This window comes from Ascaphus truei, chromosome 20, assembly GCF_040206685.1.
Source record: "Ascaphus truei isolate aAscTru1 chromosome 20, aAscTru1.hap1, whole genome shotgun sequence".
Taxonomy (NCBI): domain Eukaryota; kingdom Metazoa; phylum Chordata; class Amphibia; order Anura; family Ascaphidae; genus Ascaphus; species Ascaphus truei.
The window spans coordinates 4,625,294-4,650,984 of NC_134502.1; the positions used below are offsets into that span (position 1 = coordinate 4,625,294).

At 49.1% G+C, this 25,691-nt stretch overlaps 1 protein-coding gene across 1 annotated transcript; it reads right to left on the minus strand.

Moving 5' to 3' along the window:
• Positions 1–1,755: 1,755 nt before the first annotated feature.
• Positions 1,756–25,690, minus strand: LOC142471212 (uncharacterized). The gene is made up of 7 exons (XM_075578008.1): positions 25,602–25,690; positions 16,491–16,677; positions 10,033–10,230; positions 9,151–9,229; positions 8,204–8,314; positions 7,471–7,572; positions 1,756–5,360 (listed from the first exon to the last, which is right to left on the minus strand). The coding sequence occupies exons 2-7, from the start codon at positions 16,569–16,571 to the stop codon at positions 3,898–3,900; spliced, it is 2,034 nt and encodes a 677-aa protein (XP_075434123.1). The 5' UTR covers positions 16,572–16,677; positions 25,602–25,690; the 3' UTR covers positions 1,756–3,897.
• Between the last annotated feature and the right edge of the window lies 1 nt (position 25,691).

Below are 25,691 nucleotides of genomic sequence, written 5' to 3' on the forward strand. Positions count from 1 at the left end.
CGCTACTCACAACTAACAGATGAGCCGCCCAGCCAGGATCCGTGACTCCGCTCGGTGAAGGTACGCAGGGCTGTATTTTTAATATGGGACTCTTCATCACGAGGGGGGGGGGGCCTATATGGCCATACATAAGGGGTGCGCGAAACCTTGTCACCTGTGTTTCTGATGTCAAGATGTCATGTGACGTCGATTTGCCATGGCAGCCTGACGTCATGGGACCCCCCGCTGCATCATTTGATGTTGCCATGGCGCCGCGATGCCAGAAGCCGCCGGAGACAAGGTAAGGGAACGCTCACGTGCTCCCCCCTGCATTTCATTGAAATGTTGTGGGGAAGAGGGCGGGACCTCTGTTAGCGTCGCGCCCCCCCAGAAAATATCGCGCCCCCCCAAGCCCTACATCAAGGGGGCTGGGCAGGCCAGGGGGACACTGCCCATCCCCCTCAGATAGCCACAAGGACAGTGTCTGGCTACACCTGCGTGTTTATTGTTCATCTTTTTTTGTTTTAACCCTATGTTAATCGGAGAGAGCGTCAGACACTCCGTTACAATGGGATGCATTATGACGCGTCAAATAATCCGTGCTATGGGTAATGGACTGACGGATAGCGAGGGTCTCCTGTATTTTGTACACTAACCTCTGGTGTGGAACCATATAAAAAAGCCGAATTAGAAGCAGGGCACTACGGATTTCTGCAAAAACAACACTATTTATTTAGTTAGCATTACCCTGGTCAAAATTCCTACTTACTGCCTCAAAAAAACTAATAAAGTTAGTTTGGCACAACCTATTTGTTACAGGGGCGAGCCTGTTACCAACAGATAGAGCTGTTGGGTGTCGGGCAGGTAGTAGTTAATCCCCGTGTGGAGGGCGGCAGGGCTACCAACCAGCCCACCTGAGTGTAGCAAGGGGTTAAAAGGCAGGAACGGGAAGTGTTTGTCAGTCTCCCCTGGTCTGTGTACAGACCAGATGTACGTGTCCTTGATACCGAGGGACACCAGAGCGCTCCCCTGCTCCAGAGCGCACGGGCATCCACTCCTCTTCTACTGCTGCCACGGAGCTTGACTCCGCCTCCTCTCATGCGTTGCGCCTCCCTAGCGCGCTGCGTGCACGCGTGACATCGAGCAACGATCCCCAGCTGCGTGTCAAGCACTGATTGCCCCTTGTCTCCTGTGAACCTATCCCGGTCTCCGCTGGGGCCGAGCCTCCGCTCCGCACCCTCTGCTATTGGTTTCCTGTTCTTATTTATATCCTGTTCCTGCACTCAGTCAGTGCTGAGCATAATCCCTTGTAGCCCAGAGCTGTCTGGTCTTGTGCTTGGTTCTCGCTCTTGTCTTTTCAGTCTCCACGTTCCTGACCCGTACCTCCTCTAGATCTCGACCTTGGCTAACCCTCCACCACGCTTACCTCTATTCTCCTTGGACTCGGCTTACGGATACTGACTACGCGGCTCTTTCCGCTCTCAGACCATTGGCTTACAGACACGACTACTCTACCTTCTCTAACCCAGGACCCGGCAAATACCCGACTAACCCTTCTCTGCAGCCCAGTCCCGGCTACGCTCAATACCACACTCCGGGTACGCCCCCGCTGCTGTGGGTGTGTGGTATCTCGCCTTCCCACCTCCGTACCAGGGTCTTGTCAGACTTGCGGGCAGCACGAGCGTTACAGAACTACACTCGGGTTTTAGGTGCTTCACAAAAAGATAATGTCGGATGTTATGTGATATAGATAAATAATTTAAACCAAAGAAGAAGAAAATGGTACATTCCTTTTTTAGTAAAACCCATGAAATAAAGCAAGTTAAAAAAATAACCTTTGATAGATCCATCGTTTGCTTTTCAACTAAACCTAAATATCTTGTCAAGAACAGGGAAGTCCGAAGTGTTGGTTGTTTACAAAAGTAATTGCTACTTTTTTTTATCATAGCAGGGAGACCTCACCAAGAGAACATTGTACAGTTAAGGAGACCATGGGCCATTAGAAGTTTTCTGACACAAGGCACCTTCATGCACTGTATTACACCCTACAGATCATTTGGCTCAATGGGTTGCAACTTGGCATATGGCAGAAGACTGCTTAGTAGATATGGACCCATATATCCTCAGGAGGGACCGAAGAACCTCAGCTGTACTGTACAGCTTGGGGAGAAAGGAAGAGAAAAAGGAGGGGAGGAAGGAAAGAGGGATTTGGAGATGATATATTATAGATGCAGTTCTTGAGGTGGCTCAGTGATAGGTTTAAAGATGATGTGCTGGTTGGGGGTCAATGTTGACTATTGGGCCTAGTTAACGGACCTCAACACGTTCCGACTGGAGGAGAGAATGCTTCATTGTCTGTAATGAGAATGATCTGTGATGAGATAGTATTTGAGAGAGAGAAATTGGTGCTCCGGCGGAACGGATCTGGGGGCTCCTTATGTTGAGCATCCAAGGTGAATGAGCTGTGATAAGAAAGAAGGGACTCTTTGGCAAATGAGTGATCTGATCCCAAAGTGCCTTAGACCACTCAATGGTGCATTTTCCAGATATAACCCCGATTCAGAGTGAAATCCACCCAATAGAATAGACTTAAAGTCAGTGAGACTGGACATAATTACAGGTCAAGTTTTTGAGGGGACTTGATGATCTGGAGGTCTTTAGTAGGTTAGGGGGGAAATGTATTGACTACTGGACAGAGTTGATGTGAGCAAATGATTAAAACATTCAAATACATAAAGGGTTTCATCAAGGTGCAGAAGGGAAGCATATTTTAGAGAAAGAGAAGTGCTAGAACAAGCAGTCGTACTCTGAATCTGGAGCGTGGGAGACTCGGGTTGGGAAATGCGATTACATTACACCTTCATGGAGAGGGTGGCGGATTTGTAGAAAAGCCTCCCAACAGTGGCAATAAAGGCTAATACAGTAATGTATAGTATATGCTATACATAATGTTACCCTAAATATGATATAAAGCCAAGGATTACATCGGGTCAGAGGTCTTTCAGAGATGGGAAAATGGGCAGAGTACTTGGGACAAGTGGTTCTTATCTGCTGTCAAATTCTATGTTTAATAGAATATGTTCATATTTAATCCACAATCAGGTATGACCTCAGTGTCACCATCCACGATCGGGTATGACCTCAGTGCCACCATCAACTTTGGTGCAAGATATAGGTCTACTCATTTCATACAGTCGAGTAAGACATGAGATGAAATGCATAGGTTCTTACAAGATATCCAGATGGTCAGCTTTGTCTCAACCCAGGAATCTTTAAAGTCGGGTTTGTAAATGTGGTGAACTGAGACTTGAGAGGGGTTTGATTTCCTCTGGCTGCTCCCTTTTGTCAGACATTAACGTGTGTTCAACAAGAGTTTGCACAAGCAACCCCCTCTCGCCCCATTCCATGATCTTTAATGGCTTTCTGATAGAGAGAGGGTGGGATATAAGCAGCGAAAACACTACATTGACAAACACTCCCACATTCAGAATTCCCAGAAGACTGCCATTTGCAATGAAATATCAAAGAAGCAAAAGCAACCAAATCTTTGCTTTGAGCACAATTAGATTTTGTTTGAGCAACTGTTAAATTCTATATAAAAAGTTGTTTATTTGTCTGGCATTATGGGATTTAACCTTTAATGAATTGCATTTGTTGTCTGAACATATAGAGAGTCTTTTTGAAAATGAGCAACATAAGAGGACTCATGTATGGATCAATGCTTCGTAAAACCTTGGTTCAAATTGCTACAACAATAGTCAGAAAAGTTTAAATTTGTATATATTTCCCCTGTGAGAAATACATTCCCAGCTCAGGTTTGGTGTACGTACATGGCCTGCTTATGTTCTGTTGTGTTTAACAGTACTGGTCTAGAAAGAAAGCTTTTCCCACAAACACTGCATACATACAGTATGGCCTCTAGCCCATGTGGGTTTTCTGATGCCGAACGAGATGGGAGCTGCGAGTATAGCTCTTTCCACACTCCGTGCATATATACGGTCTCTCTCCCGTGTGAGATATCTCGTGTCGAACAAGATCTGCTCTAGAAATAAAGCTTTTTCCACATTCACTGCATGCATATGGTCTCTCTCCGGTGTGAGATCTCTGGTGTACAACAAGATGAAACCTACTAATGAAACTTTTCCCACAGTCACTGCATATGAGGGTCCCCTCTCCTGTGTGGAGTTTCTGGTGGGCAACAAAATTTGATCTGCTGATAAAAGTCTTCCCACATTCGCTGCAGGAAAACGGCCTCTCTCCTGTGTGTGTTCTCTGATGGATAACAAGGCTAGAGCCATGAGTGTAACTCTTCCCACATTCACCGCATACATACGGTCTCTCGCCTGTGTGCGTGATCTGATGTCTGGCAAGATCGGAGGTGGAAGAAAAGTTTTTCCCACATTTAGTGCATGTATACGGTTTCTCCCCTGTGTGAGTTCTCTGGTGTATAACAAGATAAGAACTCCGAGTGAAACTTTTCCCGCAATCACCGCACTCATGCAACCCCTCTCCGGTGTGGGTTTTTTGGTGATCAAGGAAATTGGATCTGTGAACAAAACTCTTCCCACATTCCCCACATACATGCGGTCTCTCTCCCGTGTGCGTTATCTGATGGTTTACAAGGTGTGAACTTCGAGTGAAGCTTTTCCCACACTCCGGGCACGAGTATGGTCTCTCCCCTGTATGGGTAGCCTGATGGCTAAGAAGATGTGCGTTCTGTGTAAAACTTTTCCCGCATCCATCACAAACATAGGGTCTCTCCCCCGTGTGTGTTGTCTGATGGGTAACAAGATGTGAGTTCTGAGAGAACCTTTTTCCACATTCATTGCATGCATATGGTTTTTCTCCAGTGTGGCTTCTCTTATGAACAGAAAGATGTGAACTCCGAGTATAGCTCTTCCCACAATCACTGCACACATGCTTCTTCTCGCCTTTCCGCCTTCCCTGTAGTTTAAAAAACGGTGGTCCGGATCCAATACTCTTCTCTCTGTCGGTCAATACATAATCTTTCTGCTCTTGGTCATCTTCATCCTGATCTCCATCTACAGATTCTTTAAACACCTCTTTTTCATTTCTTCTAGACTTAGCCAAATGTTCTTCCTCGATGTTGTGTATTTCCACAGTATTTGTATTCTTGGGATTGAACATCTCATGAAGATCAGATGCACTATGTGCCCGTTTGCAATTATTGGAATGGTTTACTCTGCGTTCGCCACAAGTAGACTCCTTGTGTGATTTATCTGGAAAACGTCTTAATTTGCTGGGTTTTAGGTCTTCCTCTCCAGATAAGCTTTCAGTAATGGGATCTTCAATTGGGTCATCTTTTGACAGAAGACATGTGTGAGATTCTTCTCTCTTGACTTCATTTCTGGTCTCAAGAGCTAAAGGAGCAGGATACACAGAGAGGTTTGAAAGGTTATTTAAAAACAATGTAAATATTACACCAAATCTCTTTAAAAAAAATCATTTAATAAAGAAAACAAAAATCATGATGGGCTATTTACAGTTTCCAAAACAGACAATATTAAAATGTAATATATAAGTTGCATTTATTGTGCAGGAGAATTACATATTAATTACATATAATAAATACTAAAGATCATATACAGCAGGGCCCCGGGTATACGGCGGGTTCCGTTCCAGAGGCCCGCTGCATAGTGAAAATCGCCGGAAAACGAATCTGGCGATTTTCAGTTCTGCGCATGCGCAAACCGGCATTTTCGCCGTTCTGCGCATGTGCGACCTATGCTCTGCGCGCGCAAACTATGTTATGCGCGCGCAAACTGCGGTCTTAAGTCTGCGACTTAAAATCCAACATGGCGGCCCCCTTCTCGGTGCCGCTGTATCAGCGGATCGCCGAAAAGCGGAGCGCCGAGAAGCGGGGCCCTGCTGTAGTCTAAAGCAAACAAATGTATCAATACGAATACAGGACTTAAGTGATTTATTTGCTGCCTACAAGTGCTTATATACTAATCACCAACTCAAATAAATAGATCATTGAAGCTCACTCTGAGGTCAGTAGAGATGCTTAAAACATAACTTTTATAGTATATATTGAACAGCGAGGATATGTTTATATTGAATATAAAGATGTGTGGGGGAGAGGATGGTGAGGATGGAGCGTGTGGGGGAGAGGATGGGGAGAATGGAGCGTGTGGGGGGTGTCACGGGAGACAAGGCATTTACACCCATCCTCACCCCCACATGCTCCATCCTCACCCCCACCCTCTCCCTCCTCCCCATCCTCTCCCCCACATGCCCCATCCTCACCATCCTCTCCCCCACATGCTCCATCCTCACCATGCTCTCCCCCACACGCTCCCTCCTCCCCATCCTCTCCCCCACATGCTCCATCCTCCCCATCCTCTGCCCCACACGCTCCCTCCTCCCCATCCTCTCCCCCACATGCTCCATCCTCCCCAGCCTCTGCCCCACACGATCCCTCCTCCCCCTCCTCTACCCCACACGCTCCATCCTCCCCATCCTCTCCCCCACATGCTCCATCCTCCCCATCCTCTCCCCTAGACGCACCCTCCTCACCATCCTCTCCCCCACATGCTCCATCCTCACCATCCTCTGCCCCACATGCTCCCTTCTCCCCATTCTCTGCCCCACATGCTCCCTTCTCACCATCCTCTGCCCCACATGCTCCATCCTCACCATCCTCTCCCATATACGCTCCCTCCTCCCCATCCTCCCCCCCAAACACTCCATCCTCACCGTCCTCTCCCCCACACGGTCCATCCTCACCGTCCTCTCCCCCACACTCTCCATCCTCACTACCACGCTCCCTCCTCACCATCCTCTCCACCACATGCTCCATCCTCCCCACACACTCCCCATCCTCTCCCCCACACGCTCCATCATCACCCCCCACGCTCCCTCCTCCCTATCCTCTCCCCCACATGCTCCCTTCTCCCCATCCTATCGCCCATGCTTGCTCCATCCTCACCATCCTCTCCCTCAAACGCTCCCTCCTCCCAAGCCTCTCCCCCACACGCTCCATCCTCCCCATCCTCTCCCCAAAATGCTCCCTCCTTCCAAGCCTCTCCCCCACACACTCCATCCTCACCATGCTCTTCCCCACATGCTCCCTCCTGATGATCTTAACCCCACATGCTCCCTCCTCACTATCCTCTTCCTCAAATCATCCATCCTAACTATGCTCTCCACTCAACCCCCTCATCCACCATGCTCTCTCCCAACTCCCTTTCGCCGACCCCTCCCTCACCATGCTCTCTTTCCGCTCCCTCCCTCGCTCAACACGCTCTCTCCCTGCACCCTGCCTTCCTCCCTCACTATGCTCTCTCCCCCACCTCCACCCTGTCCAGAGCCCTACCTGAGGATCAGAAACCTGAGAGGGGAAGGATGGAGCCCACCCAGGCGGCTGAACTTGCAGAATAGCTGGGAGGATAGGCCCCTAACCAGTCAGGGCCCTGGTGCAGCTGAACCTGCTCCATACATGGTGATACCTCCACTGACACTACTTACTCCTTAGTAGGACAGGAAGTCGCTCTGTTGCCTCTTTGATGTCGTCACTTACAGGAAGTTCCATAGACGTCAATATGATGTCACCGAGCCTTTCAGCTCTCTCTATACAACGGGAAGATACGATAGAACTAAATGAACTAGCAGCAGAGATACGTCTAACACTGGGGGAACACATCCCTGCTAAAGAAACTCTGAAATGAAAACATCATTCTAAAAATACCAGTCTTTTCAAACGCCCCCTCCAGCTGCCACCACGTCGTTCTATCCCACTCAAAGCCATAAATGACATCACAGGAAGTGACATCAGAGAGAAGACTGAACATGGCAGCACAGAGGGAACCACGAAGTCCATCACTTGGGATGATTAAACGGGATTATTTCCTTGATATTTACACCGCTCTTGATATTCCAAAAAACACAAAATTAATACATTTTCTGAAAACATTCGGATTCAAGGTTTTTCCAAGAATTGGGGTGTATCTTTTTTTCCCCTTAAATACCCTGTGCTTAAAAACCAAATATAAAAATGATGGGCGAGTACTGGGAGTGACATCTTCCCAATCCTGGATGGGTCAAGTTTAGAACATACATTGTGGCAATATATATACTAGTACACGATACTGATGTACGAAGACTACAGAGCACGGAGATGACCACCAAACCTTCTGGATGTGGATTCCTCTGTAACGTACAAGCCTGTCCCTCTTACTCTCACGTCATCCTCATCACTTACCCGAGCCGGTATCTTCATGGATTTCCATCCCTTGACTATCCTGGAGAACTCTTAAACAAGACTCGTCTTCTCGTTCCTCCCATGATATAGTCTCTTCGTTTACAGGGGGGTCTGATTATTCCAAGGAAGAATGACATCAGTGTTTATGAATTTACATCATACGCTATGTTCTCAAGAACATATTTTCAAGCTTGAGTATTTCTTTTGGTGCATGTTATCGCTAAAGACTTATAGGAGATAATTCCATACACGCCAAAGCGGTCGTTAGGGCCAAAATCCATATCAGTCCCATCAATGGTGATATTATGACAAAAATTACCCGAACAACCGATATGGCGTATAAAGAAGGAGTACTTTAGTTGGTAGGTTTAACACATTACCAATTAACATCAGAAGATTGATATGTATCTTATAGTATCAATCGATACATCTACCTAATCCATTTTATCAATCAATTTAATCTACCTATTTTATCCACCTCATCAACCTTACCCTATCCCCATCTATCCACCCATCCATCTAGTCATCCTATACCATGTAGCCACCTATATTATCTTATCCATCTATCCACTGTATCCCCGTCCATCTAACCATCTTCTCCCATCCATTAGAACACCGTCCAAAACATGTATAAACGTTCAAAGGCAGTCAAACATATCCCATGTTCTGACCCCGAGGCGGTCCCCCAGTAGTGTATGGAGAGAGAGAACATTTACATGGACCCTTCATCACGTATGGCTGCATCGGTGACCTAATGAAGGGTCTGTGTACTTGACCCTACATGGGTAGGGGGTCAGGGCAGGCGCCTTGGGGTAAGAACATGCTGTCATGCCGCTGACTCTTCCAGCAGTTCAAATGTCTATAAACTGAATAGATGCTGGGCTACAGGTTTCCCTGGTTCCCCACAGAAATTAAATAGGTTAGGATGTGTCATAATCTCTTCTTACCCACAGAGTTTAAGGAGTGGTGGTCCTCCAATATCCCGTACTTATATACCTCCTTGTGTCCTTCTAAATGCTCCCACTCCTTTAGGAAGAGGTAGACAGCAACAGAATTAAAAACAATTTGACACTTCCCAACACAGAATCAGTACTCCCGTCCGACATTAATTATTTTTAGATCAGTCATGATGGTCGACAACAGTTGAACATGGTTAAAAAAACAAACAGTTTAACCCTTGGGAGTGCTCCATGACGTAGCCACCACATCACAGGGTCGAGGGCTCCAAGGGTCTCTATGACTTAGTGCCACATGCTGCCTGATGTTGGACAGCCCCGGTGGCTACATCTTTGGCTCCCAACTCTATGTCTAAGGTAGACCGTGTTCTGTGGAGCGCCGAATGCGATTTGGCAGGTACGGCAACGGAAAAGGACGACTCCAGTAACACCGCCGCATGATCGTGATGCGCCAGTAGGTGCCGGAGCTCTCAAAGGGTTAATATTAACCTATCTTACTAACAATAAAAAAAATATATATACTGGTTCGCTGGAAAGACAATGCATAGTAGTCAAACGTTGGTTAGATGAGTTATCCTACACTTAAGAAAGTCAATGATCCGGCAACGAAAGGTGGCAGAAGACTGATTAGTAAATATGGGCACAACTGTTTCATGTAGTTCAATGTTTTAGTAGCCAGAACGGTCTTGAAGATTCATTGTAGGTTGTGATGGCTTTTAAAGGCAATAACAATAGGGTTCCACATGCAGTAGGGTTCCACATACAGTAGGTTTATAGTGAATAGAGCTATCCAGATCCCATAGGTTTGGCCTTCAAGTGTTCGATCACAAACTTAATACACCATGACATAGATTTGATATAAATGTGACATACTTCTCCGGTTAGGAGCTCAATGATCTTGGAGGCATGTCCCACAATCTTCTCGGCGATCAACTTCTTGTCATCCTGATGCTTGGATATGGGCGAGTCATTCAGCCGCTCGATGATGTGGCTCTTGCAGAAGTCTTCTGAAATGGAGAGACTCCTGCCGTGGAGGATCTGCTCATCAGTCTTCTTCACAACTATGTAATCCTGCGAATTGAGATATACAGAAATGTATGAACCATCAGTGAAGCCACAGACCTGGTGTGTTACATGTTCATGATGAAGAACGCGCAAGGGCGCCCAGATACAAGTGGTCTCCTTTCTGGTTTGTATAAATGACTTCACTAAACGTATGGACTCAGCTGAGTTCGATGCCCTAATTAATACTCACACCTGCTGTCTCGCCCGTCACCTTATTTAATGGTGGCCTCCAAAATTTACATTGTTTTGGGTGGCAATTTGAGCACAACAACAGATTGTGCAAGCCTGACCATACATGACCATAGATAAATACACAGGAATAGTGTGTACCATGCGTCTAAGAGTGCCCTTATGAGGTGGCAGGTCCGTCATGGGCTATTGCTAGGGGCAGATCCAAACGAAGCGGAGCGCCCTCCGTAGCCTGGTCACGGGTCATGTGACCGCTCCAGGGAGCGGTCCACGTGACCCAAAGTGCTGGAGGTCTCGTGGAACGATTAAAGTAACCGTGTCGTTTGATTTCTATCTCATGAAAAATAAGTGTATTGGGAACACTGGATGGAAGCATAGTATCTACTTCTGTCTATCTCTTTAGGTCCCTTTTTTTCCACTCTTCCTGTTGTCCAACCTTGTTCCTTAATAACGTTCGACTATCATTGTCCTCAATCACCTGGTCTGCACTGCTATTTTGCTTGTCTGTGTCTTCTTCTTAAAACCAATACAGAAACCCTGCACTCCTCTCTAAATTGCCTTGTAACATATTAGTGAACTTACACATTGTTTATTCTAAGTCTCATCACAAATGTGGTGGCATTTTTAGAGCAAAAAAAAAATATTTAAGATAGCGAACTCTGTTTCCGCAGGTACGTCCACTAAATGAGTGAGAAAAGAAAAAAGTGCGCAACTAGTGTAATAAGTGACGTGATGAATATTAATAAAAATACGTGACCTTAATCAGAGCGTCTGCAGCTGCGATGGAGGGGGGGCTCAGGAACCCCCTAAAGCTAGCAGATAAAAACAGAAAAAGACACAGCGCACAACGCTCATAGTGTATTAAAAGTTGTATTGACATGTAAATTATAATGTGGTGAGTATTGTGCGTACATCAATAAGGTGTTATACAAGCAGTTTCGGGATAATGTTACCCAAGCGCCACATGGAAACCGGAACAGATGTCCTCACATGGATATGGACGCTGGTGCCTCAGATACAGGGTCCTGTCGAGGTAGATAGGAAGCCTCAGAAAGTTCTTACACCCAAAACACGAGTCACACGTGTGCTGCTGTCCCATGCAGTGCTGTTACAAAGCGAAGCTCCACGCCAGCTAGGATCCTCTCTCTCCCCTCCGTTCAAACACTTCCGGGTTGGTGACGTCACCACGGGGATACTCGCCGATGTTTGGCGCCTGTACATGGGAAGATATAAGAATATATAAGTCCAGTAGAGCAGTGCATAGGTAATCCATGCTGGAGGACCGGACCCATCTGGACTGTTACCTATGCACTGCTCTATTGGACTTATATATTCTTATATCTTCCCATGTACAGGCGCCAAACATCGGCGAGTATCCCCGTGGTGACGTCACCAACCCAGAAGTGTTTGAACGGAGGGGAGAGAGAGGATCCTAGCTGGCGTGGAGCTTCGCTTTGTAACAGCACTGCATGGGACAGCAGCACACGTGTGACTCGTGTTTTGGGTGTAAGAACTTTCTGAGGCTTCCTATCTACCTCGACAGGACCCTGTATCTGAGGCACCAGCGTCCATACATGTGAGGACATCTGTTTCGGTTTCCATGTGGCGCTTGGGTAACATTATCCCGAAACTGCTTGTATAACACCTTATTGATGTACCCACAATACTCACCACATTATAATTTACATGTCAATACAACTTTTAATACACTATGAGCGTTGTGCGCTGTGTCTTTTCTGTTTTTATCTACGTCCACTAAATGCATAATATTCCTTATCGTCTTGTGGACTAAACATCGCACACTAGTTCAATAGAAGGTTGTCCGGGACCGAACAAGGGAACGGTGAATCAAAGGGGTAAATGAATGAAGCATTTATGCTATATGTGCTTCATTGCAATTAACTGGAAGGAAAAAAAACTGAATTAAAATTCTGTTGCTCATGAATTTTGTTATAGGGGTGTGTCTGAGCTCACCTGCGCTTCCACGTAGGGGCAAAGTGACCAAATGAGAATGACGTGTTTAATGGGTTAAAGGGTCAGTCCCACACAGGAGCAAAATGACCTAATGACAGGGACATGTTTAATGGGTTAAAGGGTCAGTAACATGTAGACACAAAGTGAGCCATTCAACACGTCACTGTCATTAGGTCACTTTGCTCCTGCACGACTAACCCTTCCACCAATTAAACACATCACTGTCATTAGGTCAAAGGGTCAGTCTCACATAGGACCAACGTGAGCTAAAGGCAGTGACATGTTTAATGATTAGAGGGTCTAGCTTGAGGTAAGCGTAAGCTTTTCTATTAAAGACAAATGTCGCTGCACTCAAAAGCAAGTTTAAAAGATGACATATAGATAGCACTCATTAGTGCCACCACGTCCTCCGTTCCCGGGTACACGAGTCGCATCAAATGACATTACGCGTTCAGCGCGTGTCCAACGGGATGACCACAGACATGCCGCCCTACGTTCTACCACTTTCCCAATCAACGTTCAATCCACGTTCTCTACATTACAGATACAAATCCAGACTAACTCCCGTCCCTCCTCGAGTTTCCCCTTCCTTCTCCCCCTATCTCTACCCCCGTCCTCCGTTTCTCTCGCCCATCTTTCCCTCTCCCCCGGCTTGATTTGTTTAAGAACGGAGGTCGGAACGTCATCCCATGAGACATTGAACATGTGACGGACGTTGGCGCCGTAGAGCGTACTCCGGGACTGCCGAACCCACTAGTTCCACCAGTATTTTCTGAGCTGGCTACATCTTACCTCCCTGATACTGAAGGAATATTGAGGTGAAGGTCCCCCCAATTGACTAGTGCTACAGAGCATTATGTCCACATATTAATGAATTGCTGCATCCGGAATAAAATGAAAATAAACAGTGGAGCTGATGTAGATTAACCCCTAGTTGGGACGTGGTCTGGCAAGACTGTGAAGGGTTGTCCGGGGGAAGTCCTGAGACCCGCCCAGACCCCATGCATAAGTCCGGCAACTCAATCAACCAGTACACCTGGGGAAGCTCCAACTTTCAAAGTAGTAACAAAGTACTCGCATATATCTTTAATTCATCCGGTTTCGTGTGCTCCACGCTGTATGAAGATACAAGGAGAAATCACCATCACTGAGGAGTGCTGTGCGGCCGTGCCCGCTGTCTCACTCTCCTCCTCAGTGATGGTGAGTTCTCCTTACCTCCCTGATAGTCTTGGCAACGTGAACGAGTTAGGAGTGGTGTCTTCATGATATTCAATCCGATAACATTAGCAAGATTTCACCAGCAACAAATGGAAAGAGTTCTTTACAAGTAAGGGCAGTTAAAATGTGGAATTCATTACCCATGGAGACTGTGATGGCAGATACAATAGATATGTTCAAAAAAAGTTGAACATCTTTTTTTTTTTTTTTTTTAGAAAGGAAAGGTATACAGGGATATACCAATTACGTAAACATGGGAAGGATGTTAATCCAGGGAGTAATCCGATTGACAATTCTTGGAGTCAGGAAGGAATTAATGTCCCCCTTATGAGATATCATTAGATGATATATCATTGGGGTTTGTGGTTTACCTTCTTCTGGATCAATATACTTTAAGTACGGATAAAAGATAAAGTATCTGTCGTCTAAATTTAAAATACATTGAACTCCATGAACTTATGTCTTTTTTCAACCTCATCTACTATGTAACTATGTAACTGACCTCTTTAGCCTTTTTCTGGCAGACTCCAATTTCCTATAAACCAGGACTCATCACACCTATTCTAAATAACCCCTCTTTTGACCCAACCTCTATATCTACCTATTGCCCTATCATCTCCACCATTTGCTTCCAAGCTACTCAAGTGGCTTGTCTACCACTGCTTGACTCACTTTATCTCCAACTCCCTGCTCTACTCTATGTAAATCCGGCTTCCACCCTCAACAATTATCTAAGACGGCAACGTACAAAAGTGGTCAAAGTCTATGGGTGTCATTTCTCCTTACTTATTATCCTGGATCCTTCTGCTGCCTTTGTTACTGCTGATCCAGCCGTCTCCTGCTCACTCTCTTGTCCTCCACCCCACAGCTTTTTCCTGGTTCACGTCTTACCTATGTAACCACTACTTCTGTGTTTCCTTCTCATCCACTCCCTGCTGTACATTATTTTTTTTCAAGTATCCAATGGGTTTAACTGAAAAAATGTGAATGTAAACAATTTTAAAGAGATTTAATACATACATTGTTTCTGTGTGTTAGTGAGTAAGTAGAGACACAAGGTTTGGTAAATATGTTTAGCTATGTTTTTGTGTTATATAATTATGAATGATTATGACCTACTTACTACCTGTTTAATTAATTTTTTTTATAGATCTGTTACCGTTCTAGGTTTTATCAGAATAGAATACATACATATCATATATTTGTTAGAATATTACATTAGGTATTTGTCACTTTACAGTGTGTGTGTGTGTGTGTGTGTGTGTGTGTGTGTGTGTGTGTGTGTGTGTGTGTGTGTATGTGTGTGTGTGTGTGTATGTGTATATATATATATATATATATATATATATATATATATATATGTGTGTGTATATATATATATATATATATATACATACACATAAAAAAAGTAGGGAAAGGTGTGGCGCACCACCAATCAATAAAACCGAGAACGGGTGACTACCATAAAAATATATTTGGTCATGTAAAAGGACAAAAATACTGTGGACAGCCCGGTGACATGTTGCACCATGTTGTGGTCTTGCCCTCGATTGCAACCGATCTGGGAACAGATTCAGATTTGGCTAAAGAGGATTTTGGGCCTCGAAATTCCTCTAGATCCCTGGTCATTCATGTTGAATAAGCCACTGGAGGGCCTGTCAAGAGCAGGGAATAAATTAATCGCCCACTTTGTGACGGCGATGAGGTGCGAGACCGCGGCATTGTGGAAACAAAAACGCAATTCCATCTATAGAGAAGATTCGGAATAGAACTTTGGTTTGTCTGCCAGATGGAGACATTGACAAGTTTGGTCAATGACACTGGCTCAAATTTTCAAAAAGTCTGGCTTCCGTGGTTGGCGCAAACGGACATTGCAGGTGTGAGAAATGCCACCATTTGGCTACGATAGAGGGAGGTGAGTTCTCCTTTGACAAAGTGTAGTAAAGAATGGACGGTGACGGGAGAGACAGATGGAGGTTAGGGAAGATTCAAATAGGAAGGCCAGATACGACACACACGTAGCATACAATGGTATCGAAGAGACGATGGAACCTCCCAGAACAGAGTTGAAAAAAGCGAGAGAGTACGGTTCACGGTGGAGCCAGTTGGGTGTGCAGTCAGTGTTACCTTCCCATTCCCATCCCCCCCTCCTTTTCCTGATGTGTCTTCCCCCGCCCCCCCAGTGTCTTTGTACAGTGTGTTTATATGTGATTTAGTTTTGCCACACAAAAAAAGGTGCGGGCGTGTTATAGAACAGATTGAAGGTGTTATAATGTGTATCACAATTGCTGTACCTTTAAAAAGTGAATAAAATATAAAGTTGGGGAAAAAAGGACAAAAATAAAAAATCACGCACCTACGCGTTTCGTTTATTTATCAAGGTTTCTATTTAGCTATCTTCTTTTTAAGCTAGCCACTATTTCCATATGATTATCCGATGGGAGACCTCCTATTTTTATTTTGATGCTAAGAGAACATATATATACATATATGTACAACATATAATACTCATCGGATTAAAACAGCAGGGGTCCCTGGCAGTCCCATTCAGTTTGAATGGGACTGCCAGGGACTCCCGCGGTTAATCTGATGGGCCATTAGTCAATGCAGAAATGCCTTAAACTAGACCCAGCATGTACCTGGGTCTTTTTGGCGATTGCCACTGGTTTGTGTTAGAATAACCGTCGGCGCTACAGTATGTGTGTGTCCAAGAATATCGTTCACTAATGCTACCTGACCCCATTTTCTCCATCTTGCCTATGTCACAGTGTCCTGATGCTGGACATTACTTCTGAAGGTATCTCCCGTGTTATTGATCTCAAGGTCCCACTTGTCGTGAAGGAGATACGAGGGGTGTCATTATGACCTTCTCCAGATGCCCTCACCTCTCCAGTCAGCAGGAAGACGATCTCCAAAGTGTAGTTCAAGATCCTCTCGGTCATCCGCTTCTTGTCCTTGTTCATCATTAGTTACTGTGCTTAGTCAAATGTTCCAACAATGACCATGTGGTGACCTCTGCAGTTCTGGATAGGACTGTAGTTATACTTCACTGCAGCATCATCCTATCAAGGAATAGAGAGAGAATGTCAGGATTTATATCGGCATTATACAGTAACTATCACACACGGGATACAACACATCGCAGGCTTTATCTCAGCATTACACAGTAACTATTACACACGGGACAGTCAGGAGTAATAATTCTACGAGCTACCCGTACATCTGTTGAAAGAAGACTTCCTTTTCATGTAAAATTTTCTTGGCCCTTTTATTTAAACATTTTTTTTATTGATGTTTTCCAGGGTGGTGGGGGTAAAAAAAGAAGAAAAAAAAAAGGGATGGGGGTTAGGGAAGTTACATACATAATAAGCATATTAGACAATACATTTTTACAATATTTTTGCCACTGTGCATTTCTTCATAAAACTCATCAATCTTTAATCCAATTTACACGAATGTAGCCAAAGAGAAGTCATGGATGAGATTCAGAACAGCTTATTGTATTATGTGGGGTTCTGGTATCTTTCTCGTTTCCCTCCCTGTTTCGACCTCTTATGTTTATGTAACTCAGCGGCATTAATCTATAGTGTACCAGGTTTTTTTGGAGCCTCTTGGTTGTAGGTCTTACAAACACCATAAGTGGTTCCATAACCTGGACCTCGTATAGACTTTGGCACACCTCTCTTCTTCATAGAGGGCGAATTTCCTTCCAGGCCGATGATATCTCCCATCTAGCTGCCATGAGAATATGTGATGTCAATATATATGTGGGGGGAGATTTAGTCCCTCAATAGGTTTACCCAAGATCATAACCGTAGGGTCCGTAGGGATCCTTATCTCCACTGTTTCCTCAATTAACCAATGAACCATAGTCTCATATTTCTGAAGGGCTGGACAGAGCCACCATATGTGGGCATTTCACCCTAATTGGCCGCACCTTCTCCAGCACTGCTCTGTGGTCCCCGGGTATATCTGATTCAGCCTCTTGGGTGTGAAATACCATGTATATAAGATTTTGTATATGTTTTCCCTCGTAGTGCACATACATGTTTTAGCTGCATTTTCCCAGATGTCCTCCCGTGCCTCGTAACTTTTGGGATCTCCAACATGGATGCCTTCTGACTTCGCTGCCTCTACCAGCATGACCGCCGAGGCAGGAACTCGACATCTTCCAGAGCTGGATTGCTCCCACCTCCCCGCTCCCTTTCTAAGGCTTCCATTCCCCTCTCTCCTTGCCTGAAAGGTACTTCCTGCCTTGTCTCCTGCTGGAAGCCTTGGTCCTGTTTTACGGCCATACCACCCTGCCTCTCTCCTGCCCTGACCCCACTATTCTACCGATTCAGGATTCTACTCGTCTAGGCATTTCTAGAGGGTCTAAGCTGCTTTGTTAGGTAGCTCATGAAAGTTTTGGAAAGTTATTTCAAGGGTATTTTAGACATAGCTATTTAGAGAGCATGGGGCTGCATTAACATGCGTCTGTGCTCCTTGACATCACGTATCCGTCCTCCTTTCTGGGCCCTTTTGATGACACTTTTTCTTATCGTTAACAAAAGTCAATTCTTCATTTAACATGTTGTAAGTTTATTTTAAAAATGTATCCTCAGAAAATAAAAACATCAGTGTTCTTCTGCATTTTTTTTCATTCGTTTTATTTTATACTTAAAAAAAAAAAAAATTCAAGTATGGTATCCAAAGTGCCCACAACTTCATCCCATGTCTTGGACCCAAATTGTTGGAATTGTGACAGAAGACCTTTTTGGCGGAAGGGTTCTTGTCTGTGATTCTCAAAACCCACTGGCATTTTAGGGTAAAGCACAGTCACAGGACCATCCAGCTCTGGTTTAAGTGCTTTATTTTCTTTGTCACTCCAGCAGACAAAATCAGGACAAACAAAAGAATCCCAAATAAATCCCAGCTCTATCTGAGCACTAACTATACAGCAATTCTCTCACTATCTCTGGGTGGCTTTCCCACTTACCAAACAATAAAACACAGATATCACAAACAAAACCTGTTGCAGGCCAGTGCCTGTAGCATCTCTAAGGCCTGGGACATAGTAGGATCAGCCTTGCTGACCCGTGCTGAGGCGCGCTCACGCTCTGCACTAAGCCCCTGCAGCCGCAATGAGAGCGGCTTTAGCAGGGGCTCGCGCACGCTTACGGAAGTGTGTGTCTTACCAAGATTTCAGATTTGGCGCTCGCCGGAGCGCAGAGCCGGTCACGTGAACGGTTCGCCCAATGAGGGCGAACTAGCTCCGTGACGTCACTGGCCCGCCCCCAGACACGCCAACGAACGGCGCGCGCTCTAAGGCCAGGGAAAGCACCGCAAAGTATCTATGCCCGAGGCCTAAGACTTTGGTCCCGCTGCGTCCGGCGGCCGCGGACCACCAGCCCCTTTCCTCCAGTGTGGAGGTCCCCGCTGGCTCCTTCCGACGTGGCTGACTGTGTGCTGTGACGCGTCAGCCGGCCGATGCTGCAAGCTCCTAGTGATTTGCAGCTCTGACGCGTCACGTGATGCGGCAGTCAGCCAATGAAGGAAGGAGGAGATACGGATGGGAGGCGGCTTGGGAGGGGAGCAGGGAAGGAGCTGCGGGGGGGAAAGTGTGTAAGTGTATATGTATGTATGTGGGGGGGGGGGGGTGGACGGCACCACAATCTCAGACAGTGAGCGGTGGCGCGGCAGATCACAGCAAACACGCAAAATGTACATTTTCGCGCTGCTGCCGCGCCACGTGACTCTGCCAAGCCAATCACAGCGCGGCTGGGGTAGGCGGGGGGTAGGGGGGGTCCCGGTGGGCAGGAGGAGCAGGGCAAGTTTTATAGTGTGGCGAGAGTTCAACTAGACGGTGCTGGGAATAACGCCTGCCAGCGTGGAGCCGCTGCAAACCCGCTCAGCATGACAGATTTACTTTACATGTAATACAAGAGAGCGCCACATCCTGCAGAGACACGCAGAGAAAACTGTGCCGGGTGTGGCTGTGTGTGAAGCCGGGTGTGACGTCGTAGCCACGCCCCCACCCGTCGCTCACAGCACAGCACAAAAAGTGCGCTTCGCGGGCACGCGCAATAGCACAGGCGCGACGGCGCCAACGATAACACAAGCCAAAGGCTGAGCCGTGCTGAGCGGCGCTGAGCAGATGCACTTACCCCCTGCATCTGTCATCAGCGCGGCTTTAGCAGCCGCTTCCGCATGCGTGCGGAGGCTCAGGGGAGTGGAGGAGCGGTCACGTGACCGCTCACATCCAATGGGAGCGAGGGACTAGCCCCGCCTCCCGCCTCCGCCCCACCCCCAAAGCGCGCTCACTGCCTCGCCTGTCAAAACGCAAAAAAGCTCCAGTTTGAGCAGGCGAGGCAGAGCAGGAGCGCGGATCAGCGCGGCCCGAGGCCTAAAGGCCCCGCTCCCTCAGGCGGCGCGCTGACAGGCAATTGACCGCTACTTGCGGTCTGTAGGGAGCTGGAGCCAGAGCGGGGGGGAGAGGGGGCGTGGTTTGAGCGGGGGGTGACCTCGCCTTTAGAGTGTAAGCTCCTGGGATCGGGGGGTGACCTCGCCTTTAGAGTGTAAGCTCCTGGGATCGGGGGGTGACCTCACCTTTAGAGTGTAAGCTCCTGGGATCGGGGGGTGACCTCGCCTTTAGAGTGTAAGCTCCTGGTATCGGGGGGTGACCTCGCCTTTAGAGTGTAAGCTCCTGGGATCGGGGGTTGACCTCGCCTTTAGAGTGTAAGCTCCTGGGATCGGGGGGTGACCTCGCCTTTAGAGTGTAAGCTCCTGGGATCGGGGGGTGACCTCGCCTTTAGAGTGTAAGCTCCTGGGATCGGGTTGACCTCGCCTTTAGAGTGTAAGTTCCTGGGATCGGGGGGTGACCTCGCCTTTAGAGTGTGAGCTCCTGGGATCGGGGTGACCTCGCCTTTAGAGTGTAAGCTCCTAGGATCGGGGTGACCTCGCCTTTAGAGTGTAAGCTCCTGGGATCGGGGGGTGACCTCGCCTTTAGAGTGTAAGCTCCTGGGATCGGGGGTTGACCTCGCCTTTAGAGTGTAAGCTCCTGGGATCGGGGGGTGACCTCGCCTTTAGAGTGTAAGCTCCTGGGATCGGGGGGTGACCTCGCCTTTAGAGTGTAAGCTCCTGGGATCGGGGTGACCTCGCCTTTAGAGTGTAAGTTCCTGGGATCGGGGGGTGACCTCGCCTTTAGAGTGTGAGCTCCTGGGATCGGGCTGACCTCGCCTTTAGAGTGTGAGCTCCTGGGATCGGGGTGACCTCGCCTTTAGAGTGTAAGCTCCTGGGATAGGGGGGTGACCTCGCCTTTAGAGTGTAAGCTCCTGGGATCGGGGGGTGACCTCGCCTTTAGAGTGTAAGCTCCTGGGATCGGGGGGTGACCTCACCTTTAGAGTGTAAGCTCCTGGGATCGGGGGGTGACCTCGCCTTTAGAGTGTAAGCTCCTGGGATCGGGGGGTGACCTCGCCTTTAGAGTGTAAGCTCCTGGGATGGGGGGTGACCTCGCCTTTAGAGTGTAAGCTCCTGGGATCGGGGGGTGGCCTCGCCTTTAGAGTGTAAGCTCCTGGGATCGGGGGGTGACCTCGCCTTTAGAGTGTAAGCTCCTGGGATCAGGGGGTGACCTCGCCTTTAGAGTGTAAGCTCCTGGGATCGGGGGGTGACCTCGCCTTTAGAGTGTAAGCTCCTGGGATCGGGTTGACCTCGCCTTTAGAGTGTAAGTTCCTGGGATCGGGGTGACTTCACCTTTAGAGTGTAAGCTCCTGGGATCGGGGTGACCTCGCCTTTAGAGTGTAAGCTCCTGGGATCGGGGTGACCTCGCCTTTAGAGTGTAAGCTCCTGGGATCGGGGGGTGACCTCGCCTTTAGAGTGTAAGCGCCTGGGATCGGGGTGACCTCGCCTTTAGCGTGTAAGCTCCTGGGATCGGGGGGTGACCTCGCCTTTAGAGTGTAAGCTCCTGGGATCGGGGGGTGACCTCGCCTTTAGAGTGTAAGCTCCTGGGATCGGGGTGACCTCGCCTTTAGAGTGTGAGCTCCTGGGATCGGGGTGACCTCGCCTTTAGAGTGTAAGCTCCTGGGATCGGGGGGTGACCTCGCCTTTAGAGTGTAAGCTCCTGGGATCAGGGGGGTGACCTCGCCTTTAGAGTGTAAGCTCCTGGGATCGGGGTGACCTCGCCTTTAGAGTGTAAGCTCCTGGGATCGGGGGGTGACCTCGCCTTTAGAGTGTAAGCGCCTGGGATCGGGGTGACCTCGCCTTTAGCGTGTAAGCTCCTGGGATCGGGGGGTGACCTCGCCTTTAGAGTGTAAGCTCCTGGGATCGGGGGGTGACCTCGCCTTTAGAGTGTAAGCTCCTGGGATCGGGGTGACCTCGCCTTTAGAGTGTGAGCTCCTGGGATCGGGGTGACCTCGCCTTTAGAGTGTAAGCTCCTGGGATCAGGGGGGTGACCTCGCCTTTAGAGTGTAAGCTGCTGGGATCGGGGGTGACCTCGCCTTTAGAGTGTAAGCTCCTGGGATCGGGGGGTGACCTCGCCTTTAGAGTGTAAGCTCCTGGAATCGGGGGGTGACCTCGCCTTTAGAGCGTAAGCTCCTGGGATCGGGGTGACCTCGCCTTTAGAGTGTAAGCTCCTGGGATCGGGGGGTGACCTCGCCTTTAGAGCGTAAGCGCCTGGGATCGGGGGGTGACCTCGCCTTTAGAGTGTGAGCTCCTGGGATCGGGGTGACCTCGCCTTTAGAGTGTAAGCTCCTGGGATCGGGGGGTGACCTCGCCTTTAGAGTGTAAGCTCCTGGGATCGGGGGGAGACCTCGCCTTTAGAGTGTAAGCGCCTGGGATCGGGGGGTGACCTCGCCTTTAGAGTGTAAGCTCCTGGGATGGGGTGTGACCTCGCCTTTAGAGTGTAAGCTCCTGGGATCGGGGGTGACCTCGCCTTTAGAGTGTAAGCTCCTGGGATCGGGGGGTGACCTCGCCTTTAGAGTGTAACTCCTGGGATCGGGGTGACCTCGCCTTTAGAGTGTAAGCTCCTGGGATCGGGGGGTGACCTCGCCTTTAGAGTGTAAGCTCCTGGGATCGGGGTGACCTCGCCTTTAGAGTGTAAGCTCCTGGAATCGGGGTGACCTCGCCTTTAGAGTGTAAGCGCCTGGGATCGGGGGGTGACCTCGCCTTTAGAGTGTAAGCTCCTGGGATCGGGGGGTGACCTCGCCTTTAGAGTGTAAGCTCCTGGGATCGGGGTGACCTCGCCTTTAGAGTGTAAGCGCCTGGGATCGGGGGGTGACCTCGCCTTTAGAGTGTAAGCTTCTGGGATCGGGGTAACCTCGCCTTTAGAGTGTGAGCTCCTGGGATCTGGGTTACCTCGCCTTTAGAGTGTAAGCTCCTGGGATCGGGGTGACCTCGCCTTTAGAGTGTAAGCTCCTGGGATCGGGGTGACCTCGAATTTAGAGTGTAAGCTCCTGGGATCGGGGTGACCTCGCCTTTAGAGTGTAAGCTCCTGGGATCGGGGGGTGACCTCGCCTTTAGAACGTAAGCTCCTGGGATTGGGGGGTGACCTCGCCTTTAGAGTGTAAGCTCCTGGGATCGGGGGGTGACCTCGCCTTTAGAGTGTAAGTTCCTGGGATCGGGGGGTGACCTCGCCTTTAGAGTGTAAGTTCCTGGGATCGGGGGGTGACCTCGCCTTTAGAGTGTGAGCTCCTGGGATCGGGGTGACCTCGCCTTTAGAGTGTAAGCTCCTGGGATCGGGGGGTGACCTCGCCTTTAGAGTGTAAGCTCCTGGGATCGGGGGGTGACCTCGCCTTTAGAGTGTAAGCTCCTGGGATCGGGGTGACCTCGCCTTTAGAGTGTAAGCTCCTGGGATCGGGGGGTGACCTCGCCTTTAGAGTGTAAGCTCCTGGGATCGGGGGTGACCTCGCCTTTAGAGTGTAAGCTCCTGGGATCGGGGGGGTGACCTCGCCTTTAGAGTGTAAGCTCCTGGGATCGGGGGGTGACCTCGCCTTTAGAGTGTGAGCTCCTGGGATCGGGGGGTGACCTCGCCTTTAGAGTGTAAGCTCCTGGGATCGGGGTGACCTCGCCTTTAGAGTGTAAGCTCCTGGGATCGGGGGGTGACCTCGCCTTTAGAGTGTAAGCTCCTGGGATCGGGGTGACCTCGCCTTTAGAGTGTAAGCTCCTGGGATCGGGGGGTGACCTCGCCTTTAGAGTGTAAGCTCCTGGGATCGGGGGGTGACCTCGCCTTTAGAGTGTAAGCTCCTGGGATCGGGGTGTGACCTCGCCTTTAGAGTGTAAGCTCCTGGGATCGGGGTGACCTCGCCTTTAGAGTGTAAGCTCCTGGGATCGGGGTGTGACCTCGCCTTTAGAGTGTGAGCTCCTGGGATCGGGGTGACCTCGCCTTTAGAGTGTAAGCTCCTGGGATCGGGGGGTGACCTCGCCTTTAGAGTGTAAGCTCCTGGGATCGGGGTGACCTCGCCTTTAGAGTGTAAGCTCCTGGGATCGGGGTGTGACCTCGCCTTTAGAGCGTAAGCTCCTGGGATCGGGGTGACCTCGCCTTTAGAGCGTAAGCTCCTGGGATCGGGGTGACCTCGCCTTTAGAGTGTAAGCTCCTGGGATCGGGGTGTGACCTCGCCTTTAGAGTGTAAGCTCCTGGGATCGGGGTGACCTCGCCTTTAGAGTGTAAGCTCCTGGGATCGGGGTGACCTCGCCTTTAGAGTGTAAGCTCCTGGGATCGGGGGGGGTGACCTCGCCTTTAGAGTGTAAGCTCCTGGGATCGGGGGGGGGTGACCTCGCCTTTAGAGTGTAAGCTCCTGGGATCGGGGGGTGACCTCGCCTTTAGAGTGTAAGCTCCTGGGATCGGGGGGTGACCTCGCCTTTAGAGTGTAAGCTCCTGGGATCGGGGTGTGACCTCGCCTTTAGAGTGTAAGCTCCTGGGATCGGGGTGACCTCGCCTTTAGAGTGTAAGCTCCTGGGATCGGGGGGTGACCTCGCCTTTAGAGTGTAAGCTCCTGGGATCAGGGTGTGACTTCGCCTTTAGAGTGTAAGCTCCTGGGATCGGGGGGTGACCTCGCCTTTAGAGTGTAAGCTCCTGGGATCGGGATGACCTCGCCTTTAGAGTGTAAGTTCCTGGGATCGGGGTGACCTCGCCTTTAGAGTGTAAGCTCCTGGGATCGGGGGGGTGACCTCGCCTTTAGAGTGTAAGCTCCTGGGATCGGGGGGTGACCTCGCCTTTAGAGTGAAAGCTCCTGGGATCGGGGTGACCTCGCCTTTAGAGTGTAAGCTCCTGGGATCGGGGGGTGACCTCACCTTTAGAGTGTAAGCTCCTGGAATCGGGGTGACCTCGCCTTTAGAGTGTAAGCTCCTGGGATCGGGGTGACATCGCCTTTAGAGTGTAAGCTCCTGGGATCGGGGTGACCTCGCCTTTAGAGTGTAAGCTCCTGGGATCGGGGGGTGAGCTCCCCTTTAGAGTGTAAGCTCCTGGGATCGGGGTGTCCTCGCCTTTAGAGTGTGAGCTCCTGGGATCGGGGGGTGACCTCGCCTTTAGAGTGTAAGCTCCTGGGATCGGGGGGTGTTCTCGCCTTTAGAGTGTAAGCTCCTGGGATCGGGGTGACCTCGCCTTTAGAGCGTAAGCTCCTGGGATCGGGGGGTGACCTCGCCTTTAGAGCGTAAGCTCCTGGGATCGGGGGGTGACCTCGCCTTTAGAGCGTAAGCTCCTGGGATCGGGGGGTGACCTCGCCTTTAGAGTGTAAGCTTCTGGGATCGGGGTGTGACCTCGCCTTTAGAGTGTAAGTTCCTGGGATCGGGGGGTGACCTCGCCTTTAGAGTGTGAGCTCCTGGGATCGGGGTGACCTCGCCTTTAGAGTGTAAGCTCTTGGGATCGGGGTGACCTCGCCTTTAGAGCGTAAGCTCCTGGGATCGGGGGGTGACCTCTCCGCGCCGTTATACTGCAGAATATGTCGGTGCCATTTAAATAACCCATACATTAATGACGATGATGATGATGAGGTTATATAAGACAATGCAGCTCGGCTCCTTACCTCCTCACCCACCGCCTCTGCCCTGATTGGCTCTCCGGCCGGGAGCCTCCCTGCCGCCCGGTGCATTGCGGGAGTTGTAGTCCAGCGGCC